At 38.5% G+C, this 26,528-nt stretch overlaps 2 protein-coding genes across 6 annotated transcripts in view; both read right to left on the bottom strand.

Moving 5' to 3' along the window:
* Positions 1 to 428: 428 nt before the first annotated feature.
* On the bottom strand, positions 429 to 14,800 carry ABHD10 (abhydrolase domain containing 10, depalmitoylase). The gene is made up of 5 exons (XM_068981157.1): positions 14,659 to 14,800; positions 12,023 to 12,206; positions 8,182 to 8,293; positions 7,641 to 7,778; positions 429 to 1,225 (listed from the first exon to the last, which is right to left on the bottom strand). The coding sequence occupies exons 1-5, from the start codon at positions 14,798 to 14,800 to the stop codon at positions 881 to 883; spliced, it is 921 nt and encodes a 306-aa protein (XP_068837258.1). The 3' UTR covers positions 429 to 880.
* Positions 14,801 to 20,724: 5,924 nt separating this feature from the next.
* PHLDB2 (pleckstrin homology like domain family B member 2) overlaps positions 20,725 to 26,528 on the bottom strand; it is a 114,067-nt gene continuing 108,263 nt past the window's right edge. For all 5 annotated transcript variants that reach the window (XM_068993282.1, XM_068993435.1, XM_068993507.1 and 2 more), the window contains 2 exons: positions 23,409 to 23,494; positions 20,725 to 22,599 (listed from right to left, as the gene is read on the bottom strand). In XM_068993282.1, coding sequence (XP_068849383.1) covers positions 22,459 to 22,599; positions 23,409 to 23,494 — 227 coding nt within the window. In that variant the 3' untranslated portion in view covers positions 20,725 to 22,458. The remainder of the gene's footprint in view (positions 22,600 to 23,408; positions 23,495 to 26,528) is intronic.

Here is a 26,528-nt window from a genome sequence, read left to right as displayed (position 1 = left end):
CGTTGAAGCTGAAGCTCCAATACTGGCCACCTGATGTGGAGAACCTACTCATTGGAAAAGACCCTGCAGCTGGGAAATATTGAGGACAGGAGATGGGGGAGATAGAAGACGATATGGTTGGATGGCATCACCAACTCAATGGACATGAATTTGAGCAAATTCTGGGAAACAGTGAAGGAAAGGGAAGCCTGGTATGCTACAGTCAGTGGGGTTGCAAAGAGTTGGACACAACTTAGCGATTGTACAACATTACTGCTTAAAGATGAAATCTCCCCACTTAACTGTATGACATATTAGCCAAAAGTTTAAAATGATATATATCCTTTATATATCTATAAAGTTTTGAGCCCTTAAAATAGAATAACCTTGATTTTAAGTTCAAATATAACATGCAAAAGACAAAAAGTAATAGCCTTTTATGAACTTTATTATGCTGCATACATTTCTCTAGTCATTTCAGATTTCAATAAATGTGTTCCTATATTTTGTGAACTGCATTTTAAAATCAGAGATAATTTTACAAATCTTCATATACAATGATACCAAATAAAAAAATTAAGCTTTATTAGCAAATCTAAGTAAGAGCTGGCATGTTAACATAAGCATTCAGAAGGTAAACATTTCTTGAATAAAAAAATAGGAAATATTTTAATGAAAAAAAAAATTCAGGGATTGAGGAGGGAGAATATTTTTCAAACAGCAGCTGGCACTTTCTTCACAATTTGTATCACTTGTGAAAATACATCATTAGATAAATACTCACATGATATTTACAAAGTAGAGAGAAGAGGAAAAACCTTCTAAGTATCAAGGTCTTTCATCTGTTACTCTCTTCCATCTTCTGGATCCATTACTTTGCATACCAACTAAAGCTGTGATTCTAGTGAACTATGGTTGAAAGCTTATCAATTAAGTCATCAATAGTGTAAACCAGAAGCTGAATGTCTGCTTTTTCCTTCATTCGGTGATCACTATTCTTTCGGAGGATGACATCTACGTCTGTGCTAACTACTCGGTCAGCCACCTGCACAGACGTATGCCATGGTACAATATCATCCTTCATGCCGTGGAGCAATCTTATGGGACACGTCACAGGAATAGGACTATGTAACAAGCAGTGGTGCTCAGCTTCTTTAATGACACTGTACTGAAGGCGATAAACTCCTTCTTCACTGTATTTTGATGGCATGGGCCACACACCTTTCATCTCTATTTCCTTTTTTGTCTGGTGGAACAAATGAAAATAAAAGTATTTATGCAACATTAATACATGCAATAATCTTAATCTAAGGAAAGTGGTCTTTGAAAGAAGAGGAAAAGAGATAACAAAAATGTAACAATGATAATTATCAATAATTAAATACCAGGTGCAAGGAACTATAACAAGTATTTTCTGCATAGTATCTCACAGGATCCTGATAATAACTTTGTTATTATTTCAATTTTACAAAAGAGGATATTAGAGTACACAGCTTTAAAGCTGAAAGGCAGTAGCTGCTGTGGCTAGGATTCAAACTCAGATTAACTAACTTTATCATATAACATCTTAAATCAGGCATTGTTTCATCCCAGTTCAAAGGGAAAATGAGGAGAAAAATACAATAATTTCTTAGAATCAGTACAGGCAGCATTCATATTACATCAAATCAAATCTTAGGAATAAAAACTGTTTTGATTTAAAAATCATGAAATTCTGAAAGAGATGGGAATACCAGACCACCTGACCTGCCTCTTGAGAAACCTGAATGCAGGTTAGGAAGCAACAGTTAGAACTGGACATGGAACAACAGACTGGTTCCAAATAGGAAAAGGAGTACGTCAAGGCTGTATATTGTCACCTTGCTTATTTAACTTATATGCAGAGTACATCATGAGAAACACTGGGCTGGAGAAAGCACAAGCTGGAATCAAGATTGCCGGGAGAAATATCAAGAACCTCAGATATGCAGATGACACCACCCTTATGGCAGAAAGTGAAGAGGAACTAAAAAGCCTCTTGATGAAAGTGAAAAAGGAGAGTGAAAAAGCTGGCTTAAAGCTCAACATTCAGAAAACAAAGATCATGGCATCTGGTCCCATCACTTCATGGGAAATAGATGGGGAAACTGGAAACAGTGTCAGACTTTATCTTTTGGGGCTCCAAAATCACTGCAGATGGTGACTGCAGCCATGAAATTAAAAGACGCTTACTCTTTGGAAGAAAAGTTATGAGCAACCTAGATAGTATGTTGAAAAGCAGAGACATTACTTTGCCAACAAAGGTCCATCTAGTCAAGGCTATGGTTTTCCTGTGGTCATGTATGGATGTGAGAGTTGGACTGTGAAGAAAGCTGAGCACCGAAGAATTGTTGCCTTTGAACTGTGGTGTTGGAGAAGACTCTTGAGAGTCCCCTGGACTGCAAGGAGATCCAACCAGTCCATTCTGAAAGAGATCAGCCCTGGGATTTCTTTGGAAGGAATGATGCTAAAGCTGAAACTCCAGTACTTTGGCCACCTCATGGGAAGAGCTGACTCATTGGAAAAGACTCTGATGCTGGGAGGGATTGGGGGCAGGAGAAGAAGGGGACGACAGAGGATGAGATGGCTGGATGGCATCACGGACTCGATGGACCTGAGTCTGAGTGAACTCCAGGAGTTGGTGATGGACAGGGAGGCCTGGCGTGCTGTGATTCATGGGCTCGCAAAGAGTTGGACACGACTGAGTGACTGAACTGAACTGAACTGAAAAGTGTGATTAGTGCAAGTTACTAAAATGGGGTGAGATAGGGGGAAAGGGAGAAGAATGGAGTATACTGCTAAAAATGAAAAATAAGACAGTGGTTACTCTGGGGCAACAATACATGCCCAATTTTAGGCTGAATGTAAAAAAAAAAAGTAGTTTTTGCTTTTCAGAGTTCTATGGAATGAGAAGAAAATTGTCTGTTGTTCTGGATGACAAAGAATTCTTGCAAATATCTCCTGAAAACTGAGCAATGGTATCATTTCTACCTTTAAAATAAAATGCTGGGTATTCTTTGATTCTTGAAGAATCTCTATTTTTGAGACAATTTGTCTTAAACATTTTTTCTACTTAAAGTAACATATACTCATTATTGAAAACATGGAAAATATAAAATGCAAAGAAGAAATAAATTACCAAGAGCCCTATCTCATGGATGTAACAACCAATCATTAATATTCTGGCTTATTTCCTTCTAGTATTTCCGTATGTGCTTGGTTTTAGATATACAATATGTAAAACACTTAGCTATTACATTTCATATATAGTTTTCAGTGCTTATTTATTTAATGTATATATATTTCTGGGTTTTAAAAGATTAGATTAAAAGTTTTTAAAGACTGGACAACTGTCTACCACAATGCATACAAGATAACTAACCATTTCCATATTGCTGAGTACTTCTAGGAACATCTTTGAACATAAAGGGTTATATGTATATAATAAATTCTTTGGAAAGATTATCATAGCTTGAATTAGTAAATCAAAATGTAAATAGCTTTAAGCCTCTTGCAACCACATAATATGAAGGGAATTTCTGTCTAGAAAAAGACAGGTGGATGGCTTATCAAAAATAAAGAAAAATACAAGGAAAGAAAAGCTACATACAATGTATGTAAAAAAATTTGTATTTAAATTTTCAATAAAAATATTGTATTTCCACATTTAAAACTATTCACTTATTACAAATTCAGAGGCAAAAAAGAATTTAAACAGTAAAATATATATGATGTTATCTATATGTATTTAGGTATTTTAATGTATTTTATAAAATTCCAAAAATATTCCAGTGAAAAAGCTGTATATCTGAAAGCTAGACTTCTAAACACCTATAGCCAAATGATTTAAAACAGAGTAAAAACTATATTATAACGTATATTAATATCATGGGGTGCTCTGCATTAAAGCAACATGTGAACCAAATATTTAAAGCAAAAAAATGATATTCAGTTATCCTCAAACTACTTATGACTGTTCCTGAATTTGTAATTTCAGTAGTTAGAACTAAGTTCCACTGATTATTTGATGAAGGGGCAACTATGCTAATTACCAACACATAATAATAGTTGCATTTTAAGCATTGCTGCTTCCCAACTAGCTCTGTTATCTGCTACTGAGGTGAATGAATATTGTACATTTGAAGAACAGACTTAACTTTACAAAGTCTTGTATGTCCCAAAGCCTCAAAAACAAAAACTACAGGAATAGTAGAAACAGCTTTATTCAAAGAAAATATACAATATTCATAATTCTTACATCAAAAGAAACTAGGAAGGAAATGTGTCTGTGAAGCTTGGATTCCAACAACTGTGCATCCTGTCTGATGCCCTCTAGTGTCCACAGAGAAATCTGTATGCAGGTCAAAAAGAAACAGTTAAATGGGACATTGAACAACAGACTGGTTCCAAATCGGGAAATGAGTACTTCAGGGCTGTATATTGTCATCCTGCTTATTTAACTTATATGCAGAGTACATCATGCAAAATGCTAGGCTGGATGAAGCACAGGCTGGAATCAAGATTGCCAGTAGAAATATCAATAACCTCAGATATGCAGATGACACCGGGCCTTTATGGCAGAAAGTGAAGAACTAAAGAGTCTCTTGATGAAAGTGAAAGAGGAGAGTGAAAAAGTTGGCTTAAAGCTCAACATTCAGAAAACTAAGATCATGGCATCTGGTCCCATCACTTCATGGCAAATAGATGAGAAACAATGGAAACAGTGAGAGACTATTTTTTTGGGCTCCAAAATCACTGCACATGGTGACTGCAGCCATGAAATTAAAAGATACTTGCTCCTTGGAAAAAAAGCTACGACCAACCTAGACAGCATATTAAAAAGCAGAGATATTACTTTACCAACAAAGGTTCCTCTAGTCAAAGCTATGGTTTTTCCAGTGGTCATGTATGGATGTGAGAGCTGGACTATCAAGAAAGCTGAGCACTGAAGAATTGATGTTTCTGAACTGTGCTGTTGGACAAGACTCTTTTTGGACTGCAAGGAGAGCCAACCAGTCCATCCTAAAGGGAATCAGTCCTGAATATTCATTGGAAGGAATGATGCTGAAGCTGAAACTCCAATAGTTTGGCCACCTGATGCAAAGAACTGACTCACTGGAAAAGACCCTGATGCCGGGAAAGATTGAAGGCGGGAGGAGAAGATAATGACAGAGGATGAGATGGCTGGATGGCATCACTGACTCGATGGAAATGAATTTGAGTGAACTCCGGGAGTTTGTGATGGACAGGGAGGCCTGTTGTGCTGCAGTCCATGGGGTTGCAAAGAGTCAGACACAACTGAGCGACTGAACTGAAGCATCCACAGAACGAAACAATGATTAGAGTTAGAGGTAAATAAAATTCCCACACAAACAATGAATAATGCTGGGTCTTAACATTTCCAGGACTAAAGAAGACAGTAAAAACCTCTAGGTCTATTCCCTTGACACTGAGCACTAGCTGTTTCTGTGGAGAAGAGAGAGAGATCCTAGTGTCCGGGCCCTTTCTTTACGCATGTTTTTAAGTTTACAGGGCTCAACATGTTTAAGAATTCTTCGCTGGTATGATTTAGGATTAACAAAGAAATACCCTGATTTGTAGGACATAGATCTTAGTCAAATACAGGCTATTTACCATATCTTCCCTCTGAGTGATGGATGTATACACATAAAGAGAAATGTACATAGATCTTGTCATTTCCCAATAACCCCCCAAAACTGTGTAATCAACGCCTTTCCAACAGGCCATCTTCTTGAAATAATTTCCCAACATGAGAAGCAGTGTAAGGGGTTCAAGGTTTAGATGCAGAGGATACAATGGCAGGAAAATTTAGCAGCATGAGGACATTAGGCATCTATGTACGAGAAACAAGAAAGTAAAAAAAAAAAAAAAAAAAAATCTCAGAAATAGGTAAGTGCAAAGATGATCAGCTTCGTAATTTTAGCCCTGACAGGAAATCATATGAAGAACCTGACTTCGCAGACAATGTCATTTCTCACGGAGCTGGGAAGAACAATGTGAACTTATAAGAATAAACTTAGAATAGATAGTACCTAGCACTGAATTCAATGCAGAGCTTGAGGCAAAAGTCGATGATATTCTACTTTTCAACACTACATATGCTTTTTCCTTCTTTTTCTTTTCTTCCTCCTCCTTATTCCCTGCTCTCTACAGCAGTGGTTCTCAAACTTCACCTGGGGCCTTGTTACAACGGACAGCTGGGCCATACACCCAGTGTCTGATTCAGTGGGTCTGGTGAAGCTCAAGAATACACATTGCTATTAATACAAGTTCTCAGGTGATGCGGTTACCGCTGGCCTAGGGACTACATGTTTTGAACCATGGCTCCAGACTGTTTCTTTCTGCTAGTATTAGTCCCATAGGTGAAATTTAGATCCCAAGGAAAAATATACCCGAGGAGAACTCAACTGATTTCCAAACAAAAAAATAACACACACAAAAATAAACAGCTATTACTTACCACTTTTTTTATCCTCGCAGACAATGAAAGTGCTTAAATATACATTCAAGAGCAAAGTATAATAAACCAATTACCTTTCTAATCATTTCAGAAATCTTATTTCTATCATGATTTGTGGAAGAACATGCTACTGATGAAAAGCACCTTTTTTTAAAGGTGAAAATTAGAAGTAGAAAAAGAATGCCCAATTAGTGTCTAGGCCAGGAATGGCAAATCTTATCTCCCGTGTGTGACTGACAGTGTGTGCTTGGAGAGCTCTGCTAAGAGAGAATCTGAGGTTTTAAGGCTTAAAAAAAAAAAACTTTCATAACTGATTAGCTGGTTTAACATGGTTATAGAATAGATATTAATAATATTACCCATAGGCCAAAAAATAAGACTAAGAGGTGCACAAAGAGGTCACAACGTATGATCCAAATAAATAAATGCGGTTAATGGCAAAATCAATACAATATTGTAGTTAAGTCGCTCAGTCGTGTCCAACTCTTTGCGACCCCATGGACTGTAGCCCACCAGGCTCCTCCATCCATGGGATTCTCCAGGCAAGAATACTGGAGTGGGTTGCCATTTCCTTCTCCAGGGGATCTTCCCGACCCAGGGATTGAGCCCAGGTCTCCTGTATTAGAGGTAGACTCTTTAACCTCTGAGCCACTAGGGAAGCCTACAATATTGTAATTAACCTCCAATTAAAATAAATAAATTTATATTAAAAAAAAAGTTTAAAGTACGATTTCATTCATGTGACACAACGATTTGAAGGGACTGTGAAAAAATAGAAAATCTTAAACAGGAGACCAAATAGTTAAAAGGGGCTTCCCTGGTGGCTCAACTGGTAAAGAATCTGCCTGCAATGCAGGAGACCTGGGTTGGGTCTCTGGGTTGGGAACATCTCCTGGAAAAGGGACTAGCTACCCACTCCAATATTTTGGCCTGGAGAATTCCATGGACTGTATAGTCCATGGGGTTGCAAAGAGTTGGACACAACTGAGTGACTCTCACTCACTCAAATAGTTAAAAAAAGCAAAGAAATGGTATACAAAAAGTCAGTTAAGACAAAAGGTGGAGCCAGCGTCATAAGCCAAAGGACGGATGACACATGCACAGAATTCAGAGAAAGAGGGAGCAGAACAGGAGGGAGACACTGAGGTCGCCTTGGACTTACCTCAATAGGAAGCTGATTAAATTGTGTCACCAGGCCATCTACAGCAGTCGCTACGCCAACGAGAGCAACAACCTTTTGTGGCCGTGCGATTGCAGCGTGAAACATAAGCCACCCACCGAGGCTAGATCCAACCAGTATCTAAAAACAAAAGCACGCTGTTTTGAAGAGGAATTTCTTTTTCTTTTTGGTAATGGAGGGTCTAATTTCATAGACTGTATATATTTTCTGCCTTTATATCCGCTGGCTCCCAGACTTTTAATATTTGGCACTAAGTAAAATTAAGACTATGACTACTTTTTGTTAAAGTATCAGGTCTATAATAGAGAGTAAATTAGACAAATAAAATTTGTAAATGAAAAGTAAAATGCTACTTACATGTTAGGAGAAGGTGAAAATGATAGAACTGATTGATTTGACATTAAAATATAAAAATTAACTGTTAGACATTTAAAATATTAAATATTTGCATCTAATGAAAAGCTCCAATATCATGAGGTTATAGTCCACAATAATTATCATGATATTTATTAAAAACAGTCACCTGTGGTCCTTCAGCCAAGTCATCAATTATAGAAAGAACATCTTTTCTCCACTTTCCCACTGTGCATTCTTCTAAGTTACCATCTGAATTTCCAACTCCTGAGTAATCAAACCTGGAGAAAGAGAAAATATATTTGTATCTAGATATCTACTATCTGCTTCCCTAATTTCTAAGGAAGATAGCACATTAATTACAATGCCTCAACTCTATTAAAAGAAAAGTGCAGTCAGTCTGTATTTCAGCAAATCTTATTGGCTTAACCTTCAAATACCTCCCACAGTCACTCACTTTCTCACCTCCTCCACCGTGCCAGCCTGGTCCAAGTCACTAGTCTCTCTCAACTGAACTAATGCAAGAGTCTCCTAGTAAATCTCCATTTTCATTTTTCACCCTCACAGTCTATTCCCCACACAGTAGTCAGTGATCCTTTAAAAAAACAAAAACAAAAAACAACAAACAAAAAAAAAGATCATGTCCTGCACATACCCTTCAAAGGTTCTGTATAATCTTTAAGTAAAATCCAAAGTCCTTACCATCTTCTAGCCCCTAACTACCTCTCTGATCTCATTTCTTCCATTTCTCTCTCCCTCCCAACTGTATCCTCATTTTTCTTTTTCATGTTAATAGAGTACACCATCCACATTCCTGACTCAGGGGTTTTACATCAGCTTCTCCTTCCCTGAGGACAACTCTACCTGAGACATTCACTTAGACTGCTCCCTCACTTCAGCTGGGCTCCAGTGTTACATGTCCAGAAGCACACTCTGACCATTCAACCTAAAGCTGTGCCTCTTTCATCTTTCTCCAGTTCCTTACTCCGTTTTCTTCTCTTTACAGCAAATACTGCTACCTGGCGATATGTGTCTATTGGATTACTGGTTTGTGGCCTGCCCCCCACACTAGAATGGTATGTAGAACAGTAGAATGGTGTAACATATTTTCTTAGAGATAAGGGATTTAAAAGTGGGGAAAGAAATTAAAATTTTAAGTATAAAGTGATGTAGTTTTGGATTCTTGGGAAATAGGATAACAAGGCCTAAGTTGAAGTCTAAGTCACAGGTTTTATTTCTCCTCAATCCAAGGGATGTAGAAGGCAGACCAGGGAGAATGGGGGAGAAACACCCAATTCTCCTTTACCTTCCTCTGTGAGTAAAGATGTCTCTGCTTGCTGTATTGTTTACAGGTGCCTTCCAAGTATATGGTGAAGATGCAAACACATGTACATTTACGCTTAGTCACTCAGTTGTGTCCGACTTTTTGTGACCCTGTGGACTGTAGCCCTCCAGGCTTCTCTGTCCATGGGGATTCTCCAGGCAAGAACATTGGAGTGGGTTGCCATGCCCTTCTCCAAAACACATGTACAGGGCCTTCAGAAAGGTAAAGACAAGCATTCAGTGATACTAATGGGTAACAAATAAAAAATACCGTTCATTCTTGTTGAACCCTAACCAACTGACAAAGATTTGGCAATTTAAAACTTTTAATCACAGTAAGGCAATTCCGTCCTAGCAGCCTCAATATTCTCAAGTCTAAATATATCTTAAATTTCCCAAATCTAAAATTTTAAGTTTTATTAGAAATCATCACGAGAGAAGACCAGTCCTAAAGCCATGTGTTATATTCCTGAGCTCTGACTCAATCTTAATATCCTGGATGGTTGCAGGATATTAAGAAACCATTTCCACCAAACCATAGGTACTGTTCTTGTATAATATACAAAACACCATTTCTTCATTCAAGATCTAAGTTTTAAAGACAGAATCACAAGAAAGGAAACTGAGAAACTAGGAGTATAAATAGAAGATAAAATCTCTTATCCAATCTTTATGTCTCCTACATTGGCAGGCGGGTTCTTTACCACTAGCGCCACCTGGGGATCCCTTAAAACAAGATAAAGGGCAATCAATTGCTAATAGTGATTAGATTGCAATGAAGTTTGAGAAAAGCATATAAAAAGGAGCCTGATCAAATTAAAAATTGTAATGAATGGCTATACTGTATAAAGATGTATAAATATACATTTAGGTTACATTTTAATATAGTACCACATATTCCTGCGGAGAAAAGCAGTAAGGCTAAATTCATATAATTGTCTGTATACACTGTAATTTCATCATGGTTACTAAACATACCTTTAAAAAGAAAATTTACTTCATACGCATCTAAAATGCAGAAAACTCCTTCATACATCTTATAGGCAGACAGGAACTGGCTATAGCTCTTACAGTCTCAACTGAAATTCAGAACTGATAAAATGAGGATTTCTTGAGTTAAATTCTTTTGTGGACAAAGGAGAATGATGGCAATTTTTCTGATATCATCATGTCTTGCTCAAAATAGTCCTCCTTGGATTTCTCTTCCTTCTTACCTAAATTCGAACTATTTTTCGGTGTTCCTTTATAGTTTTTTCTATCCACTTCAACCCCTATTTTTCTCTCAATATATACAGTTAAGTAGCATGCTATTTGACATAATCACATTTTGAAGAATATTTCTGCCTAATTTCCCATATGTATTTTACCTTGCATTCCTCCACCCTGATTAAAAGATCCTTACAGGCAATGACCATATTTTAAAATTCTTTGTATATTTTACAGCACCATTGTAGGGCTAGAAGGTCTACCTGTAAAAAATACTCCAGTCTTAAGGATAACAGTTAATTTGGAACATTTTTAAGAGTTCTGAGCATGAAAATGAAATAATTCAGTTAATTTGATAAAATGAGTAAGACTAAATTCATATAATTGACATAATTTCTGCTAATATACTGAGTAGATAAAAGTTATTTTTAAGTCTAAAAGTTTTTTATTTTTATTTCTAATTACTTATTTTGCTTCCAAAAGTTGTATTTTCTAGACCTATTGAGTAAATGATAGTGAAACTCTTCTAAAACTACATAAATAGATTTTTAGGTTGCTAGTGCTAGAAATGAATTCAGAAATTATCTTTTATCCAATCTCCTCCTTTTTTTGATGAAGAAAACAGCTCCAGCATTTATTAACCGACTCATCTTGTCATCGCTAATGTTAGCATTAATTCTAGAGTCCATGTTTCTTGAATTTCAGGCCAGTGCTCTTTTTACTAACCCATAATATCTCTTCTGGCAAATGAGGCACTAAATAAATGACTGTTCTAAGTAAGCAACCCTAATAACAGTGAAACATTATTTTAGTAAAATAATTATCAGTATGAAATATTAAGAATTGTAAAATCAAGTGGTAAACAACACATATCCTTACTTATGCTTATATATACATATTCAGACTACAGAAGTGAGAGGAAAGAGGAAATTCAGTGAAAATGTGAATTACACAATATTAATTTTACAGTACTTTTAAACAAAGATGCTATTTTAAATGGCATATTTTGAAAGAAATGAAATAAACAGTGGTTAAATAACAGCAGTCCTTAAGTCCCCAAAGGAAAACCACCTAGTATACTGGTTTGCTGTCATGTTAGAATATTGTTTCTAAAGCGCTTAACTTACGAATAATTTCCCTGTCTGCCAGCATCATCAGCATGGCACAAAGACCAGATGGGAGGGAGGTTCACCAGGGAGGGGACATACTTATACCTATGGTTGATTCAAGTTGATATATGGCAGAAACCAACACAATATTGTAAAGCAATTATCTTCCAGTTAAAAATTAAAAAAAAAAAAAAACTATTAAAGACTGCGTTTTACATGAACCCTAAATCACAAGATGAAAATTTACAGACCGTTAAAATTAATTAATCTATAAAAAGGCTGGCATTTATTTCAGTTGGTTAGAGCAGAAGTAATTCTTGACTGCCAAGGTAAATGGTAGTAGTTATTTTCTTTGAAATATGTTATTCCTACCTTATATAGGCGTGACCTAGAGATTTGCAAAACTCCTCAATTGCCAATGCTTTTGTACCATTCATATTAGAAATATAGCCAGGGATGAAGATAATTCCTGGACTTTTGCCTTTTAGCCTTTTATAAGCCAGGTTTGGGAGGTCTGGTCGACTAAGGAAAGAGACTGATGTCTTGTGTCTGCAAGCTAAACAAAGCACACAAAACATAAAGTTTGCAAATACAGTTTTTGGAAAACCATACATATTTTCAATCTTAACTTTCTTAACTCGTCAAATTGATATCAAATACTATTTCCATTTCATAGGAAAAAAATATAGACATGAAGTATTAAAGTCACAAGTCTGTGCCTATCTTTAAAAATCATGTCACAATTGATTTTCTCTGAGCAAGGTTCAATCACGATTCTTCCAAAATACACAAGGAAATTTTAGGCCACTAAAGACAGAGCGACTTGTCAAAAATGTTTTCCTGTTGTTATATCATCTGTCCCAAACAGTATCAATCAATATTCATACTTACCTACACTAGTTTTAAGCCTTTTCTTGGGAGATGTCAGTCTTTTTTGAAAAATTTTTTTAATGTCTGAGGGGTTTCACATCCTCTACTTTTTGGTGGGGAGGGAGCGAAACAAGTTTGGTCTAATGTTGGGAAACTGAATCAAAGATAGAGGTGCTGGCCCCTTTCACTACTTATTCTTTCTCCACCCATAAGGTCTTGGGCCATGGTAATAGTCAATCATGATTCTCTAGCTGCTGAGGAGGGTTGGCTAACAGTTTCTTTACAAATAATCTTGAATAAATATATAATAACATTTTCGGAAAAAGATTTCTCATAGGACTCCCAATCATTGTTTTATTTGTTGGTTTGGCTTTCTTGAAAGGTACACACAAATCTGAATGCAAGTAAAAAGGCACAATGGGCCACCCTTATAATGTTATTCCACTCCACTATCTTTAAAGTTCTTTCCCTACCCGACAGTAAGGTCAACGGGTGCTTGTGCTCAGTGACCTCCGACTCTCTGCGACCCCATGGATTGTAGCCCACCAGGTTCCTCTGGCCATGGCATTTTCCAGGCAAGAATACTGGAGTGGGTTGCCATTTCCTCCTCCAGGGGATCTTCCTTACCCAGGGACTGAACCCATCTCTTGCATCTCCTGCATGGGCAGGCAGATTCTTTACACTGTGGCCACCACCTGGGAAGCCATAAAGTCAATACTTGTTCTTAAAAAAACGTAGAACGATGTTTAAAAACAAAGTCATTTATAATCCCATTTTCTCCCTGCAGAGAAATCAGAGTTGTGTATTCCCTTAATAGTCTTTTTCTGGACTAATGAAATCTCTTTTTTATTCCTTGAAACCTTTCTCTATTGTGGCTAATTAAAACTTCACAGTTTCTTCCATGTGAGCTAATAAAGTTTTCCTCATTTTGGATTTGAGAAGTTGATTTTTTAAACACTGAACTGAAGGCCTTAAAGCTATCCTTTTTACACGTAGGCTTGCTTCAGAGTTTCAACGCATAGTGAAATATGCCAAATTTAAAACTTTTAGTGAAAAACAAGGAAAATAGGAGCCAGTTATGTAGACTGACAGATTGCAGCAGCAAAAATGTTCTTTACCCATTTCTTTAGCATTCAAAAACTCATTCCTATCCTTTTTTCCATGAGACCATTACAATTTATTTAATCTTAATGAGTTATAAATGGTCTGCTTAACACAATATCCATAAATGATCTCTGTACTGTAAGAATTAGCTCAAAATCTTAGGCATATATCTTCAGTGAAACTACTAAACAGTGAAAGAGAATCATATTCTAGTTACTGAAATGACATACTATACTTTGCTAGAGGGACATATATAACAGCCTTTTGGTTGTGAACAATTAAATTGACTGTATATTTAAAAATTTTAACTCAAAACAAAGGGTATTTACAAAGACAGTCCCCATTTCAAGCACCATGCATCTGACAGCTGGGGGCAAAGGGTATGAATCCCAAAATAAAAAGACAATTCAGGAAGACAGGCTATATATATGGGGGAGTGGAGGTGAGATGGGCCAGAGACCAATCATGCACAAAGAAATATTCAGGGGCTTTTTGTCCAAATTCTAACTTCCCTGGTAGAGTAATGGCTATGGTTTTTACTGGGCTGGAATCTTGGCGGCAAGGTTGGGGCGGGAGGACCCAAAACAACCAAAAAAGCGCAAAAGTTTACACTTTTACAAAGAACAGGTAAAACCTTCCTGTAAAATCGCTCGAGAGAGAGCAGGTCTACGCAACTAACAGTCACGATCTGTAAACCCCTTAAAACGTGCACAGAAAAGATAAACCAACTAATAATCAAACACATTAAATGCACATCTGAATTTTTCCTAGTCTTGGGCGCTTAACACAGGGTAGCTGGGCAGAGAGAATCCTTGAACTACAGAGCATGACGCCAACCACTGCCCGGGCTGTCACGATACCCCGGGGTCTGGCAGAGCTCTCTCACTACCTTCATCAGTATTGTTGAAAGAACTGGGGTACTGAGAACCTGGAAAGAGGGTTTCTGAACGGAGCGCCAAAAACGCACGGTACAGGAACCGCCGAAATCCGCTATGTTCGAAAGAATGCATCTTACTCGTCTTTCGGACACTGACCTCGGAGCCACTGTGGCGTCCGCTCAGTCTTCCGTGCAAGTAACGTGCTGAGACCATGGTGGAAGCCGAAAGTGACTGCCGCCCAGCTCCACCTGCGACAAGGTACCCAAGCGGCCACGGCAGCCAGGCCCACCCCCGCCATCTTCCCAGCAGCCCCTGCGCCCTGCGCCCGCCTACTGAGATGAGCACTGCGCCCAGAAACAAAGGTGCGCATGCGCCGCTGGCTGGACGCAGCAAATTGACAAACAGCCCTGGCCAGAGTTTCCACCCCCAGAGAGCGCACATGCGCAGAGTGTCGGCGCGCTCTTACAGCGGTTTTCTGCTGGGGTAGTCTGTGGGGAGGTTTCAGTTAAGTCACTTAGTCGTCTCCGACTCTTTGCGACCTCATGGAGCATGCCAGTCTCCACTGACAATCACCAACTCCCAAAGCTAGCTCAAATTCATGTCCATCGAGTTGGTGATGCCATCCAACTATCTCATCCTCTGTTGTCCCCTTGTCATCCCTTGAATGTTTCCCAGCATCAGGGTCTTTTTCAAGGAGTCAATTCCCGTTTGGCCTATGACAGCTTGGGATATTTTGAGCGTACTTGGTAGCCTGCTTTCTAGATCAGTGCATACTCCAGGACTGGAAGCAAAGAGAGGATCCCCATGCAACATTCTTAGACAGGAAAACATCTGGTCATCCCGAGACCCGAGGGAACTGAAACATAAATAAAGTGTTAAGCTTGCTGCATTGCAAGTCGGTCTCACTCCTGGTACTGAGTAGGTTAACAGGCCTGAAGGCCAGGGGTCTCCAAACGGAGGAAAGAGGGTGCAAGCGTCAGACATCATACATCTCCCTCTTAAGAGGCAGGAGAAACCACCAGTGTTATATTTTTCCCCCTTAACACTATACAAATTTTAAAAGAGGTTTCTTTTAAAATTCTGTGTTGCCATGACAACACCTGCTTCCACCTGAACTTAACATTTCTCAAACCTTGAGCTAATCAATGTGTTTTTCTTATGGAAATGTTTGTCTTAAGCTATGTTAATGAACTACGTATTGGACTCTGTCTTCAAGTTGATTCCACTTAAGACTCAGAACCCTCTTGACAAACTAGTATGTTTTACTCATGCGAATATTCTCTTAAGCTATGTTAATGAGACTGTATTTGCTTGGAAACCTGCCTTTCTGCAAGATTCATGTCAATCATTTTATGAACCGGAACAACTCTCCTTGTACCAATGTTATCTCAAAATGCATGTAGTGGGTGAGGGACCTGCTGCCAGTCTCTGAATTTTGACAATGTCCTTTCTCTAATGCAGTTCAGTTCAGTTGCTCAGTTGTGTCTGACTCTTTGTGACCCCATGGACTGCAGCACGCCAGGCTTCCCTGTCCATCACAAACTCCCAGAGTTTACTCAAACTCATATCCATTGAGTCGGTGATGCCATCCAACCATCTCATCCTCTGTCGCCCCCTTCTCCTCCTGCCTTCAGTCTTTCCCAGCATCAGGGTATTTTTCCAATGAGTCAGTTCTTCACATCAGTGGCCAAACTATTGGAGTTTCAGCTTCAGCATCAGTCCTTCCAATGAATACTCACTCGGGACTGATTTCCTTTAGGATGGACTGGTTGGATCTCCTTGTAGTCCAAGGGATTCGTCAAGAATCTTCTCCAACACCACAGTTCAAAAGCATCAATTCTTTGGTGCTCAGCTTTCTTTATAGTCCCAACTTTCACATCCATACATGACTCCTGGAAAAACCATAACTTTGACTAGACAGTCCTTTGTTGGCAAAGTAATGTCTCTGCTGTCTAGGTTGGTCATAATTTTTCTTCAAAGGAGCAAGCGTCTTTTAATTTTATGGTTGAGTCACCATCTGCAGTGATTTTGGAGCACCCCCCCCCAAAAAAAAAGTCTATCACTGTTTCCATCGTTTCCCCATCTATTTGCCATGAAGTGATGGGACCAGATCCCATGATCTTTGTTTTCTGAATGTTGTGCTTTAAGCCAACTTTTCCACTCGCCTCTTTCACTTTCAAGAGGCTCTTTAGGTCTTCTTCACTTTCTGCCATAAGGGTGGTGTCATCTGCATATCTGAGGTTATTGATATTTCTCCCGGCAATCTTGATTCCAGCCTGTGCTTCATCCAGCCTAGCATTTTGCATGATGTACTCTGCATATAAGTTAAATAAGCAGGGTGACAATATACAGCCTTGACATACTCCTTTCCCGATTTGGAACCAGTCTGTTGTTTCATGTCCAGTTCTAACTGTTGCTTCCTGACCTGCATACAGATTTCTCAAGAGGCAGGTCAGGTCTGGTATTCCCATCTCTTAAAGAATTTCCACAGTTTATTGTGATCCACACAGTCAAAGGCTTTGACATAGTCAATAAGGCAGAAATAGATGTTTTTCTGGAACTCTCTTGCTTTTTCGATGATCCAAGGAATGTTGGCAGTTTATTTCTGGTTCCTCTGCCTTTTCTAAAACCAGCTTGAACATCTGGAAGTTCATGGTTCACATACTGTTGAAGCCTGTTAGAGAATTTTGAGCATTACTTCACTAGCGTGTGAGATGAGTGCAGTTGTGCGGTAGTTTGAGCATTCTTTGGCATTGCCTTACTTTGGGATTGGAATGAAAACTGACCTTTTCCAGTCCTGTGGCCACCCAAATCTGCTGGCATATTGAGTGCAGCACTTTCGCAGCATCACCTTTTAGGATTTGAAATAGCTCAACTGGAATTCCGTTACCTCCACTAGCTTTGTTCATAGTGATACTTCCTAAGGCCCACTTGACTTCACATTCCAGAATGTCTGGCTCTAGGTGAGTGATCAAACCATCGTGATTATCTAGGTCGTGAAGATCTTTTTTGTAATAGTTCTTCTGTGTATTCCTGCCATCTCTCCTTAATATTTTCTGCTTCTGTTATGTCCATACCATTTCTGTCCTCTATTGTGCCCATCTTTGCATGAAATGTTCCCTTGGTATCTCTGATTTTCTTAAAGAGATCTCTAGTCTTTCCCATTCTATTGTTTTCCTCTATTTCTTTGCGTTGATCCCTGAGGAAGGCTTTGTTATCTCTCCTTGCTATTCTTTGGAACTCTGCATTCAAATGGGTATATCGTTCCTTTGCCTTTAGCCTCTTTTTACAGCTATTTGTAAGGCCTCCTCAGACAAACATTTTGCCTTTTTGCATTTCTTTTTTTTGAGGGGGGAATCTTGGGATCCTTTTTGGGTGTTAGTTCTAGGTCTTGTAGGTCTTCATAGAACCATTCAACTTCCGCTTCTTCAGCATTGGTGGTCGGAGCATAGACATGGATTACTGTGATATTGAATGGTTTCCCCTGGAAACGAGCAGAGATCATTCTGTCGTTTTTGAAATTGCATCCAAGTACTGTATTTCAGTACTTCAGCCACCTCATGTTAAGAGTTGACTCATTGGAAAAGACTCTGATGCTGGGAAGGATTGGGGACAGGAGGAGAAGGGGACGACAGAGGATGAGATGGCTGGATGGTATCACGGACTCGATGGACGTGAGTCTGAGTGGACTCTGGGAGTTGGTGATGGACAGGGAGGCCTGGGGCGCTGCGATTCATGGGGTCGCAGAGAGTCGGACACGACTGAGCGACTGAACGGAACTGTATTTCAGACTCTTTTTTCTCTAATTAACAGACTGTTAGTAGCTGTCTAACAACCAAATAAAGACTATCAGGGAGGCACTCTTTCTGACTCCTTCTGATGTCTATCAGAAGCTTTCCCTATCTCTTTTATACATTAATGAAACTTTACTACATGAAAGCTCTGAGTGATCAAGCCTCATCACTGGCCCCGAATTGAATTTTTCTCCGTTGGAGGCCAAGAATCCCAGCGCCTTTCATGGTAGAGCAACAACCTTTCAATACATTGACTTGTACAGGGAATGTTTCCAAATTCTGACCTCAATCATGCTTGTATAAGCGCCTGGAGTGGAACTGAACTTTCACTGCTTCTTTTCAATTTGTTTTTGTACTAGCTCTTTGTGTGTCAGACTGCTGAATTATTAAGACCCCTCTCTCATTCTTCCCAGGTGACTCAGATGGTAAAGAATCTGCTTTCAATGTGGGAGATGCAGGTTCGATCCCTGGGTGGGAAAGATCCCCTGGAAAAGGAAATGGCAACCCACTCCAGTATTCTTGCCTGGAGAATTCTATGAACAGAGGAGCCTGGTGGACTACAGTTCATCGGGTCGCAGAGTCGGACAGGACTGAGCGACTAACACACCCTCCCTCATACTGTGTGCGAAGATAAATTCCAGTAGCTAAACCGTCTCAGTGAAAGAATAAAACCGAGAGGATTAAATACACTTTAGGAGAATATAGTATAGATAAAAGGAACTTTTTAAAGCAAGATTTGAAACCCCTGGAATAAAAAAGAATAAAAACATATAGCGAAATTGATTTACTGAGTGGATAACAAAGTATTAATACTTCTGTTTAGCCTGCTCCCAGAAATTGGTAGAAAAAATATGTAATTTTTGTGATAGGCAGTTCATATATGTAAACATGATGATCAACCTCACTAATTGAAAAACGTGAAGTAATAACATGCATTAAATGTTAAAAATTAGCATGCCATTTTTCCTATCCGTCATGTTGGCAGAAGTTAAAAAGAACAATTATTGGCAAGTTGGCATTCGTGTATGGATGGTGAGAAAGTAAACTGCTAAACTCTTTTGTCAAGTAATATCACCTATGACAATTCAAAATTTACATCATTGTCAATGCTCTTTGACCCAGTGGCCCCAATTTGTGACCATCCTATAGAAAACAATAATGGTTTATAAGGATGCATGTTATCTGCTAGAGCAGCATTTTCAGAGGCAAACAGAAGAAAAATGTAATGGCCAATAAAAATATGACTGAATAATTTGTGGTACAAGGGTCTCTGGATTCCAGCTCTGATGTCCTTCAAAGCAGTTCTTGGAGGCCTCCAGCATCAAGTAAAGACTTACCTCAGTTTTTTTGTTGTTTGTTTTCTATGCAAAAGTTACAGTGGCTGGTTTACGACTTTGAGTAAAGCCACTTAACTATCTTGGTCATAAATTTTGGAGCAATGACTGGTGCTAAGAGTTAAAGGCAAAGGCTGGATACAGTGAATTCAGCTTATCTTTGGAGTTTTGAGAAACTATTCTATTAGAAGGCACCAAGAAAGTTGGACAAATGAAAGAAGAGATTTCTTCCTTGAGAGGTAAAATGCCAGAAACAGAGCAAGGATGCTGCTTGATTTAGCAACTTTCTCCTAAAGCTGCTGAGTTATTTCTCTGGTTCTCCATTAAGCACTAAGGTGACACACATCACTGCAGCATCCATAGTATCTTAACAACAAACACTTCTTACTGTGGTTCTGGATAATCCAAATATTCTCAATCATTCCTGTCCCTATTCTCTCCCTTTATTTTTGCATGTCTTCTGGCATTTTATGTGAAGCAAAACAAATAAAAAATTTTTACTTGTTCGCATACTGGGAAATGCACCACACACACACACACACACACACACACACAAAACCCAGAGAAACCCACGAACCCATGAATCGTTTTCTCCACTCACCTTCATCAATTTAACACATCAGCAAAAATTGTGACTGGAGTCAAGTGAAGATGCTTTTACTGACAGTGATGGGCTTGAAGCAGACAGTGTTGTTTCCATTGACCCACTATCAATGTTGCCTTCATTAACATGTATGAAAGGACATGTTATTGAGGGCAGTTTTTCTCTGAAATCTGCTGCCTTAGTTCAGGGAGACAAATGTGGTCCCCACCCAGTAAAGCCTTAGAGCTTTAACTTCACACCTGTGTGATTTTTTTTCCCCATCAGAGAGACAGATAGGTAAATGCACTCTTTCAATCCCCAGTAATGATTGCGTCGATGCAATTAGACATAAAGATGTCAGATTTCTCAGGGGTCATCTCATTTTGTTAGCAACAGGAATGTGACCAGAGACACATCTGATTACTTCAGTTTATAAACTACAAGTCATAATGTTAGCTAGCACACAAACTTTATGTCAATTCTACAGTTGACTTCTGCTGATTAATTCACCCCTTGTCATGTTACCAGTGGGTAATTTCCTAATTAAAATGAGTTTATTTTCAAATGTGAAATCTGACCAACATTTTAATCCAAACTCAACATATTTTGACACACATATTTGAACCATTTACTACATCGTGCAAGATAGAAAGTTGATTAGAGTATCTTTACAGTCCTATGAAGAAAGTAAAGTACAATTCAGAAAAGTTATATCTTTACATTAACCAACAAAAGTTCAGCACTTGTACTTCACTGTCTTAGATCACTACAGGGTTTAGGGGTGATCTCTGTAGAAACAGATTATAAAAATATCTTCTGCAATTGTGATTTTGTCCTTCACTGTTCAAGTAACGTCATGTGTAATCCAGTCGCAAAATCTTATTATTGGCAACATGTATATAAACCACTGCAAGTTAAAAAAAAAAAAATTGTACCCAGTCAGGCCTGACAAATTTTATAGACACTTCTAATCTAATCATTTCATTTTTACTAGTAAGTAACATTATTATTTTCTACTTCTATTCCTTTGTCAATGAGTAGAAAGAATACATTCATACTTACAAAAACACACAACATGATAAACCAGGATAAATGGCATTTGAAAAACTGTTACAAAAGGACTTGCCTGAAGTCATTTCATTCAATACAAGTTAATTGAACTCTAAAAAACAAAAGCTAACTGTAAAGAAAAAACATCATAAAATAGTACATTACAGAGAACATTAAGGTGAACTTCATGTGCCTCTGAATAGAACTACAATACTTTGGAAAATAATTGGTCTGTTCTTTGGTGAAAACAGAGCTCTATTTCATAGTTATATCATGTGAGGCTGCAGTTAACACATGTACTCCACAACAAAGAGAAGTTGGACAATCTAAAGGAAATCAGTTACTGTTGCCTTTATTCTCAGCACTGGAAATGGAGAAATCATCAGCAAAACAGCTGAAGCTAAACATTGTCTTTAAATTGCCCAGTGTGATAGAATGTCCAAGACTCCTTCTTCCTAAAACACACAGCTTTTTGTTCTTCTTTTACAAAGTGTTTGCTATGTATGTACAGTAGCTTATGCTGGTGGTGACTCTTCAAAGTCAACTTCCTGGGCACTTGTTGGCATCAAAGTACCATTTTAAAATGCAGAGTGACACTAAGTGCAGTTCATCACTTGAAACTACTACTGTTCAGCAGAGGTCATGTCAAGTCTTTGGTTTCGGTGTAGTACTTAAAAACTAGGGCCAAACTACTCCTACAATAGACTGCCTTTCCAAGCCCTTATTTGTTTATATTAATATTTATAAAATAACCTTCCACAAAATGCTCCTTTAAAAAAGAGCCAGTTGATTACCAAGAACGTCAATGCCACCAATGATTTGGGTGCTAAAATAATTTCATATTTTCCAAGTACATACAGACATTTTGTAAACTAGTTTATTTCATCAAAATCAACAATTGATAAAAAGAGTTTATAAGAAATGTTCCTATAAGTGATGCTATTTACCAAAAGAGTGTTTTCTTTCTCATAGGCAATTCTTTTGCAGTTTATGATCAAGCTTTGAATTATTTATGATCAAGCTCTGAATTAAAACCCCTTCTTTCTCTTTTACAAATGACTTCCTGTTACTATGAAAGCAGTTCTGAGTATCTGCAATTAAAGGGACGGGTCTGCTGGGTCTGTCCACCTGGTGTTGATATGGCTTCATTCTTGTAAGAGATTATTGCAGTCTGCCCTGAAGCTGTGTCAGCTCACTACAGCAAGAAGTGAGTGTAGCCTTCCGCCCCAGTCACTATAACGTCCATCCAGATCCGCATGGCTTCCGGCGACGGGGCCACCATGTAGTAGATTCTGTCATGTGTCTTGACGCTGAAGGTAAGTAAAGGATTAGGACTCTAGAAAGAAAATCAAGAGAGGAAAAGAATGTTAAGTGAATACATTGCAATTACAACATTAAATATAACACAGGGATATGTGAGGGCTTCTTCCTCTTTAAAAGTTCCAATTTATAGAATGGAGAAGACAATGGCACCCCACTCCAGTACTCTTGCCTGGAAAATCCCATGGACGGAGGAGCCTGGTGGGGTGCAGTCCATGAGGTCGCTAAGAGTCGGACATGACTGAGCGACTTCACTTTGACTTTTCACTTTCATGCATTGGAGAAGGAAATGGCAACCAACTCCAGTATTATTGCCTGGAGAATCCCAGGGATGGGGGAGCCTGGTGGGCTGCCATCTATGGGGTTGCACAGAGTTGACACGATGAAGCAACTTAGCAACAGCAATGTAGCCATTACTTTTGCTCTAATATAACCTACAGTCTTGCCCTCAATACCTTTCTCAAGATTGACCATCTTTCTGGCTTTTTTGCGCAAGAACTCTCACAGTGAGCTCACCAGTCATTTTAGCAGATACTTTGTAAAGTTCTAGCAGGGGTACCTGGCTGACAGTGAGTGTTCCAAAAATACTACTACTCTGCCTCACTAAGGTGTTTCCTTGAAGTTTCCTCATAAGCAAGTACTAACTCCTTCTTTCACCCAACTTTGTTTTTTGGCCATGCGCCATATGGGCTCTTGGTTCCCCAACTAAGAGTCAAACCGGCTTGCCCTGCAGTAGAAGCATGGAGTCTTAGCCACTGGACCTTTGGGAAAGTCTCACCCCAACTTATGCGTTCAAATTGTGGGAATCTGAAATTCATTGCTTACCTTATTAGCATTCTTGAGGTGATCATAATATACTTCTTCAATGGCTTGAAAGTATATTACTCCTTTTAATTTAGCTTCATGCTTGTCTGCAATGGCAGATGAGTATTAAAATAAATACTTTATCACCAGTGATGAACAGAAAAAATCATAACTTCATTGTAACTATCATCATCAAAAAATTTATCTAGCATTTAAACCATGACAATATTGTAATTAGTTTCCAATTAAAATAAATTAATTAATTTAAAAAATTTATCTAGCATTTAAATTGTCTAAGGTTAATTCAGATAACGTACGTTAGCCCCATCCCATCCTGAAAAAAGAGGAAAAAAAAATAGGTTGGAATTAGCAACTCTACATGAAAGGGACTAAGTGACTTTGCTCAAGGCTTTTCACTAAATTAGCAGTCAAATATAATATAGAATATTGACTGTCAGTTTAGCACACAAAGTGTAAACACCATTAACATCAATAAAAATTTTCCTACATTCTCAAGACAGTAGTTGTATACTTTGCCCACATGATGCAAAGAACTGACTCACTAGAAAAGACCCTGATGCTGGGAAAGATTGAAGGTGGGATGAGAAGGGGACGGCAGAGGATGAGATGGTTGGATGGCATCACCAACCCAATGGACATGAGTTTGAGTAAACTCCAGGAGTTGGTGATGGACAGAGAAGCCTGGAGTGCTGTCGTCCATAGGGTCGCAAAGAGTCGGACATGACTGAGGAACTGAACTGGAACTGGAACTCTTATAAACATTTGTAATAAGTGTGCTTTTTATTTATAATTTAAAATAATATCCTACTTACGTTTCTTCCCTATCAAATTTCTTGTCTACTCTGCTTGGTTTTTTTAATCCTGTTCCCAACAGAGCTTCATGTCAATAATGTAATGTCCTTTCAATGCAATGCTTTTCAAACTGCTTCCAAAGATTTCATCATATTTGCCATAAAAACCAAACCAAACATTAAAGAAAACAAAACCAACAACAAAACCACCAATCAAATAGCATCACTCTGTAATGACTAATAAGAACAATAAGTTCTTGAGATATTTTGTAATTTAATCTCAGCAGGGATGATAACACATGCAAGTACATAAAAAAAAATTAGAAAGAGGCTCTTATCATACAATGTTGGAGGAAATGCAAATAAGAAAGCCTCTTTTGGAAGTCAATTTGGTAAAACATACACAATGGAAAGTGCCAAAATTCTCTTACTCAGCAATTTTGCTTCTAAAACTGCATCCTAAAAGAGCTTCTTATGCATGTGCATATGTATTTGTGTTCATTAGGACCTGCGTGCTGAGTGCTAAGTTGGTTCAGCTGTGTCCGACTGTGTGTGATGCTATGGACTGTAGCCCACCAGGCACCTCTGTCCATGGGATTCTCCAGGCAAGAACACGAGTGGGTTGCTGTGCCCTCCTCCAGGCAATCTTCCCAACCCAGGTATCAAACTGTTATCTCTAATGTCTCCTGCATTGGCAGGCAGGTTCTTTACCACTAGTGCCACCCACAATGCAGCAAAGACTTGCTGGAGCCTTAATAGGGAACTGATTCAATTCTAGACCAGTCATACAATGGAATCTACACAGCCAGTGAAAAGACCAAGGTAAATATGCATGTGCTCAAGAGAAAAACCTTGAAATATCATTATGAGAAGAAAGGTATGAACAGGGTGAATAATTTGGTCCTAAATGGATTAAAGAAGAAACAATACCTATGTACATTGAACCATATATGAAAAGGCATGGAGAAAATCTGAAAGGATATTTCATGCTTAACAGTGTTAAAAAAGGTCAGAACTTCTGTCATGGGACAGAGACTTACTTCAATTATTTAGACTTAGTTGCATTTTGAAGTTTTTACTAAAATGAGAGTCCTGGCCGCCCCCTACCCCCCACACCCATAACAACAGTAAAGAGCAAATTTGAAAAAATATCAGCCTGAGAAGTTCAGCAGAAAATAAACCTATATAATTGCATTTAACTCAGCATTTTTTTTAACTTATTTGAGCATAGACCATATTTTTTGTGTTTATTTTTGCTCTTCCTAGGGAAACACTTTTAATTAATACCATGTTCAGTGGGTTTCCATCCGTTTCTGTGAAAGAAAAGGTGAGTGTGTTTCTCAAACATTTGGTGGAAAAGATCCTGCAATAATTCATTCACTGGAAAACAATAATACTCTGTTTTCTGGAAATGGGTATAAAATAAAATCTGAAGATAGAAGTAAACCTTGTCAGTGTTTCAAAGCAGGCAGAAAACTGGGGGAAGAAAACTTTTGTTTGTAGGGCAAGTCAGAAAAAATGAAAAATATAAGGCTCTTGTAAATTGATGAGATAATTCTAGTATTCCTTCTCAATAGCATTATCCTAGCAATTTACAGACATATTTTCTGTGCCTTAGGTTTGTTTAGAGACTCTTCTAAAGTTGCTCAGTTACTATGTGGGAGACCAAGCACAGGGGCCTGCTCCACAGGAAGACCTATGAGTTTGGCTTAGGCCCTGCACACACGCCGTGTTCATTTACCAGGCTGACTAGCTTGCTGACATGGGATTTGATCTCGTGGCACCTATGGGATCGAGTCCAGCATGAACTACATCTGCAGGACAAGCCTGCTGGCTGATCTATTCCTGTGCTTGGTGGTGTCTGGGAAAGAGTCGGGGTGGGGAGGGTGGGAGCAGGAAAGCTGATGATGGCTGCAAACAGAGCCAAATGGGCAGCGTTTCGTTCGACAAACTAGGTCTCACCAGTCAGCTATACAATCCGTAAATATTAAAAAGCTGAATTAAATATAACTTTTGTCTGTTTTCGGTATTAGTGTTCTGAGTAATCATTCATATACCAAAAGATTTTGGCATTTAAGAAAAAATTGAAAACTGGTCACTAAGAAGTTTACATTTGAAAAACACATTTATATGGGCCAGAAACAAGCACTGAACCTCTCACCTGTCAGACTGAAGAAAGAATGAAATAAGGCTCCTAGAAAAAAGGAGCAGAGATGAGCAAAGCTGTTTTATTTGAATTATTTTAAAATTCTGGCTAAGGTTGTCAGTGGAGACTAGCACATAGCAAAATTTCTTTATGCATTTTGCAGACACTGAATTGGCATTTCTT

Source organism: Capricornis sumatraensis, chromosome 1 (genome assembly GCF_032405125.1).
Source record: "Capricornis sumatraensis isolate serow.1 chromosome 1, serow.2, whole genome shotgun sequence".
In the NCBI taxonomy this organism is placed as follows: domain Eukaryota; kingdom Metazoa; phylum Chordata; class Mammalia; order Artiodactyla; family Bovidae; genus Capricornis; species Capricornis sumatraensis.
This window is presented reverse-complemented; position numbering and strand designations above follow the sequence as displayed.